Source organism: Gekko japonicus, unplaced genomic scaffold, assembly GCF_001447785.1.
Source record: "Gekko japonicus isolate JY-2015 unplaced genomic scaffold, Gekko_japonicus_V1.1 scaffold3068, whole genome shotgun sequence".
NCBI classification, from domain to species: domain Eukaryota; kingdom Metazoa; phylum Chordata; class Lepidosauria; order Squamata; family Gekkonidae; genus Gekko; species Gekko japonicus.
The window spans coordinates 181,646-187,784 of record NW_015163180.1 but is presented as its reverse complement, the minus strand read 5'-3'; the positions used below and the strand labels follow the sequence as shown (position 1 = coordinate 187,784).

The window sequence follows — 6,139 nt, the reverse complement described above, 5'->3', positions numbered from 1 at the left end:
TTAAAGCTGCAGCCGCTGCTTCTGTTATTTGGGGGGATTTTAATCCCCAATATATTTCTTAGATTTCAGATTTTTTTTTCCTGTAAACCTGGGGCTTTTTATGTTTGTAGTTAAGTTTGTATGTTTTCTGTTCATGACTCCAGTCTCTGGATTTAAGTATTCACAGATTGGGTCATGTTGAGAATTAAACATATTGATGCTGGTCATACTCAGCGGCAGCAGTCTTCAACACGGTGGCTCTGGGTTTCCTTTGACATGGTTTCCTAATGCATCCTTTTTAATGGATGCAATCCAGAGTCTTAAATGAAAATTCCCGGGGAGCTTCAGGTCATTCCCTGCCAGCACAGGCACATCATTTGATGAGATTCCCAGGGCAAATCCTGGTTTGGGGCAGAGGTCATTTCGGGGTAATCGTGGGGGATCGCAGTTCCCCCGGGTGAGGTATGGGGGGCGGGGCAAATGACGAAGCCCCGCCCCCTGCTTCCAGCCGCCCCGCTTCCGGGGGGGTGTGGCCTTATGACACACTTCCGGTGATGTCAGGGGGTGTGGCATATGCTAATGAGTTATGCTAATGAGTTCCCCTAGCTCTTTTTCTACGAAACGACCCCTGGTTTGGGGTAATCATGGGAGAAGTTTCTGGGGTCCAGAGGCTCAATCACAGTTTCAGCATGAATCACAATACCAGCATGAACCCGCAGATCAATAAACTTGGGGGATGGATTGACAGGGGAGAGAAGAATATTTGAAGCGCTAATAATGAAAGCGTGCCTGCTTCTTTCTTATCTCCAGGGGCAGATATGAATGAGGACCAGCTCATGGGAGACTTTGAAATGGACTCGAAGCAGCTGGAAGCCGAGTCCTGGAGTCTGGTGGTAGACTGCAAGTTCATGCGGCAGCAGAAGGAGGATGTTGTGAAGCGGCAAGACGTCATTTACGGTGAGCGTTTTTTGGGGGGGCTGAATTGGGGAGGGCCTCTAAAGAAAGGAAGCTGAACTCTTGTGACCAATTAGAACAAACGAGCGCTGATGAGAACATCCTCTTTCCCCGATCTCTGCAGAACTGATGCAAACGGAGATGCATCACGTCCGCACCTTGAAGATCATGAGTGACGTGTACAGCCGCGGGATGGTACAGGAGCTCCAGTTTGAGCAGCAGATGGTGGAAAAGGTCTTTCCCTGTCTCGAAGACCTGCTCGTCATCCACAGCCAGTTCTTCCAGCGGATTCTGGAGAGGAAGAAAGAGTCACTCGCTGACAGAAGCGACAAGAACTTTGTCATCAAGAGAATCGGAGACATCTTGGTGCATCAGGTAAGCAGCGGAAGGTGTCCATGCAGGCTGAAGGCAGCTGTGAACACAAAATATCAGATGTATATTTCTGGGCTAGGTAAACCAAAACAAAGCTACCCATAATTCTGCATGAAAAAGGCATCATGTTGCAGCAGGAAGGAGTTGTGCAAATTGATTATTTTGCATACAAGGGCCCCGGTCACACGGGCTGGAAAATGTGGGGGGGGGGAGCGTGGCTGTTTGCCCCGGGGCAAACTAACGCGTGACTGCGAGATCAGACGTCCGGTTGAGGTCCCGCCGAGGTCCCATGGCTAGGGGGGAGGTGCCGATCACACCACAGGCAAAGAAGGGGGGCGGGGCGGCAAATGGGGTTGTTGGTTGTTGTTTTTTTACTTTTAAAAACTGAAGTGTGTGCATGCTCTGTTGGGTGCTTGTGCGCATCCATGGAGCCTTGGGAAAAAAAATGACCTGTTTGCGAGGGGACATGGGCAGGCGCCGGATGCCACTGGAAACGCGATCAGACGCCCACCCTTGCCCCGCGGTTTCCAGGAACTAGTACCTCCGAGGTACTAGTTTTTTGCCGCGCATCTTCGGAGGGAAGCCTCGGTTGAGCCACGGGAGCTCTACGCTTCCCAGATGTGGCGGTGAGATCGCGCCAGGGAAATCCGCCTATCTTCCGTCTCTCTAGCGTGGCTACTGTTCCGTGTGACCGCAGCCAAAGTTCTACTCACTGTAAAGAGGAGTGATGTACATATGTGTGTGCTGTCGAGTTTCAGCTGACTTATTGCAATGCCAGCAAGGGGCTTTAAATGCAAGTGAGAAGCAGAAACGGTTTGCCATTGCCTTCCTCGGCAGTCACCCATACAAGTGCTGGCCGTGCCACCTTCCCTCCTGAGAAGGTGGCATGGCCAGCACTTGAGCAACACAACACCGCATAACTTCCCAGTACCGCTTGTGTGTACCACCACTACCACCCTAACATCTTTTGAGTCTCATAGATTCCAGAATTCCTATTTGTGTGCTTCGTCATTCAGAATTTCTATTTTGTGTTTCCTGGAGGAATGAAAAAAGCGATGCTGCATGGTTCAGTTCTCCTTGTCTTAGCGGATGCTGCAGGATTTCCCTTTCATAGGGATTATTTAGAACCTCACATTTTGGATGGGCACTGTTGAGATCTTCAGTGTGTTAGTGGCTAGAAGGCCATCTCTTAAACCACGCAGTGAGTCGGACGGTTGTCCGTCCCACTCTCAGAGATCTCTAAAGTACATCTCACAGTTTTCAGGTGAGAGTGCCGAGCGAATGAAGAAGACGTACGGCAAGTTCTGCGGGCACCAGAACGAGGCAGTGAATTACTTTAAGGACCTGTATTCGAAAGAAAAACGGTTTCAGGCGTTCATGAAGGTAGGCATGTGTTACCTGCTAGTGTACCATTATGCAGTTGCGGGGCCTAGGAAAGAGGGTATAAGTGTGCAGGGAGGGGTGGTTGTTTGTCCTTCCTCCACAGGAGCCAAACATGCGACTGTCAGGGCAAGCTGTCCTCAAGGTCCGGCTTACCTGAAGGACCGCCTCTCCCCATATGTTCCCCCAAGAGCACTACGATCGGGGAGCCTCCATCTCCTGGAAGTTCCAGGCCCCCGAGATGTTACGTTTGCCCCTACTAGGGCCAGGGCGTTTTTGGTGGTGGCTCCTACCTGGTGGAACGAGCTCCCAGAGGAGATCCGGGCCCTGCGGGACCTTGTGCAGTTCCGCAGGGCCTGTAAGACGGAGCTCTTCCGCCAGGCTTTTGAGTGGGAGCCGCCACCGCCACTATCCCACCATCGTGGTAGTGCTCCATCGTCTGCCCCTATCATGGGGCGCAAGCATCGCCTGGCAGAAGCGTTTTGAACAGCGCTGCGGGAGACCGCGCTATCGAGACAGCTGGCCGCCGAATTGGGTTTATTGTTTCCCATCTTGGATGCCTTACATAGGAAGATCAGAGCACCTTGATTATTGTTTGGGTTTTATTAATGTTATTTAAATATTGCCTATTTCATTGTATTTTATCCATTCAACTCGGCTCTGCCACATGTTAGCCGCCCTGAGCCATTGGGAGGGCGGGATACAAATCTAAAAATAAATAAATAAATAAGCAAGCTACTGGAATATAAGCAGACTCAGACTTCTTCCAAGTCTCCATTAGATTTGGACTTCTCTGGGGTGTCTTTTCCAACAAAGTCCTTGGGGAGTGAATGAACGAGATTGGATCGGACACGTGTCCTCTAGATCATCGTAAGGGATGTGGTCTTGGAGGACAGACATGAAGTGGCACTGAATAGGAACTGCATCTCCTAAACCACTGGGAATGCTGCAACCTCCTAGGAGGCTTCATCACACTTACCTTTCCCAGATTTCCATGCTGGAGTCATGAGGACCGGACACTTGTTTCTGGAAAAAAGAGAGCTGTGATTCTTAGGTTGCTGTGTGGGAAAACAGGCTTTGCCCTCTCTCTCCCGGTCTGTGGGGCCCCAGAGTGCATACACACATCGCAGGGCAGGTGGGCCACGGGTAGATGGGGTTTGTGCTTGCATGACTGTCTCTGATCAGAGGGACCACTGGGGTAAATGTGGCTAGCTGTTCCACGGGATAGGTAAAGGTAAAGGTTCCCTTGCTCGAAAGCCAGTCGAGTCCGACTCTAGGGTTGCGGTGCTCATCTCCGTTTCAAAGCCGAAGAGCCAGCGCTGTCCGAAGACGTTTCCGTGGTCATGTGGCCAGCATGACTAAACACCAAGGCGCACGGAACGCTGTTACCTTCCCACCGAAGTGGTACCTATTTATCTACTTGCAATTTCTTGCTTTCGAACTGCTAGGTTGGCAGGAGCTGGAACTAGAGACAGGAGCTCACCCCGCCTTGCGGCACCCGGGTCTTGAACTGCTGAACTACTGACCTTCCACAGCCTGCAGTTCAGCGTCTTAACCACTTGAGCCACCGCAGCTCCTTGTTCCACGGGATAAGTATAGGCTAATTGGCAGGAAAGCAGCCTGATCACAGTAGCCGGGGTGGAGGATCTTCATTTCTCTCTCCTTACCAGGTGTGTTCATTTCATTTTTCTAGAAAAAAATGAGCAGCTCTGTAGTGAGACGGTTGGGCATTCCGGAGTGCATCTTGCTTGTGACGCAGAGAATCACCAAATACCCGGTTCTGCTGCAAAGAATACTGCGGTATACCAAAGGTACATTTTCCTCTGAATGCATAAACCTGTTCTTCTCAGGTGGGAAGGTAGACCATAGGGAAATTTCCTTCCACTGGCACTCAAGAGCCCTAATGGGCGACGATGCCTCCAGACTTCCCCTCCACTGAATGCTTTAAAAAAAACAAAAAAAAAAACACCATTTTCTGTTGCTGGGTGTAGATAGTCTCAAAAACTATTGCATTAGTCAGACTTGACTCACTGTAGTTCTGCATGCGTTCCAGCAGATGTTTTGGTATCCTTTAATGCTTGCTTGTCAAGAGTGTAGTTGTGGATACCCTTTTGTATTAAAGCCCTTCCTGTGGAATTCATCCATCTGTCGAAATTGCCCTTTCAAATGTGGTTACTAAAAAGTGAGTAGTTTGACTGTGGTGCTGTCTGGCTGAACGGCTGAGGGTGTGTTTGCAGGGGTCTGACAAAGTACGGTCTCCTCCTGCAGTGAGCACTGGGTAGTTGTCCCTCGGTACCAGGCACACATGTCCAGATGCAGTGGTGCTTGTCTGTGCTTGCCCCTTCCCAAAGCAGAGGCTCTGCCCTCTCCTAGGATGCCCGTATTGTCCATGGGTGCCTCCCAGAGTACATATAATTGCAGGAGAAGCTGCCGTAGCAGAATCTGTTGTCCCTGTCTCTGTCCAAGCAGTTCTTCACTCTCAGTTTTTTTCTCCCCTAAAACAGGGATGACCAATTCCTGTTTTTCCTGCTGTCTGTTTTGTTCCCCCTGTGAACAAGGGCAGGAATGATCCCACCCCTTGTGGGAAGATCAGGCCTTATTTAAAAAGCTGCCAAGATTTAGCAGGAAGGGCTTTGCTAGTATGACGCGTGGACTTGGACTTGGGGGTGGGGGGTGTTAAGGAATGAGTGTTCATCCTCAAAAGGTCAGATTAACAAGAGCCCTTCACCATGACAGGTTGTGCAAAAGAGAGCTGGTTGGCAACCCTTTTTTATGTGAAATGCTTGTAAATGAAGCCATGCTGTCCTCTTAGGGTAGCATGCAGGGAAGGTTTGGCCCATTGGCTACCAGTCGGCCACTTGAATGTTGGCCACTGGAGATGTCTGAAACAGACAAATCCTGTGCTGCAGTATGTTGAAGCAGATGCCTGGGAGGGCCACAGAGAGGGAAGCAGATGACAAGTGAGGAGCAGGGTTTGCAAAAAGGGTTTGCAGAAAAAAAGAGGAACTGGAAGGCAGTTCTCCTTTTGTTCTAAAGAAAACGACAAGGAACAGGAAGATCTGGTGCAGTCGCTGAACCTGGTGAAGGAAGTCATCGTTGCCGTGAACAGCAAAGTTTGCAAGTATGAGAAGAAGATGCGCCTGGATGAAATCTACACCCGGACGGACAGCAAGTCCATCATGAGGATGAAGAGCGGGCAGATGTTCGCCCGGGAGGATTTGAGGCGGAGGAAATTCGTCCGGGATGGGCCGGTCTCCCTGAAGAATGCAGCTGGGAGACTGAAAGGTGAGAGAGGCTGTCAGAATTCCGTCCCCTTCCTGTTACGTATTACAAACCAGCCATTCACATTTTCTGTGCGGGTGCAGACGTGTGGGTATCCCTAAACCAGTCAAAGTAAGGCGTTATTTTGGAAACATTCCTTAGAGTTGACTTATCTGTCCTCCTTGCCATGAAC

At 50.2% G+C, this 6,139-nt stretch overlaps 1 protein-coding gene across 1 annotated transcript in view; it reads left to right on the top strand.

The window, feature by feature from the left end:
• The first annotated feature begins 793 nt into the window (after nt 1-793).
• Nucleotides 794-6,139, top strand: part of AKAP13 (A-kinase anchoring protein 13) — a 20,860-nt gene continuing 15,514 nt past the window's right edge. Inside the window, exons 1-5 of the mRNA XM_015407107.1 lie at nt 794-936; nt 1,058-1,308; nt 2,563-2,688; nt 4,379-4,496; nt 5,722-5,970. Of these exons, the coding sequence (XP_015262593.1) occupies nt 798-936; nt 1,058-1,308; nt 2,563-2,688; nt 4,379-4,496; nt 5,722-5,970 (883 nt within the window). The 5' untranslated portion in view covers nt 794-797. The remainder of the gene's footprint in view (nt 937-1,057; nt 1,309-2,562; nt 2,689-4,378; nt 4,497-5,721; nt 5,971-6,139) is intronic.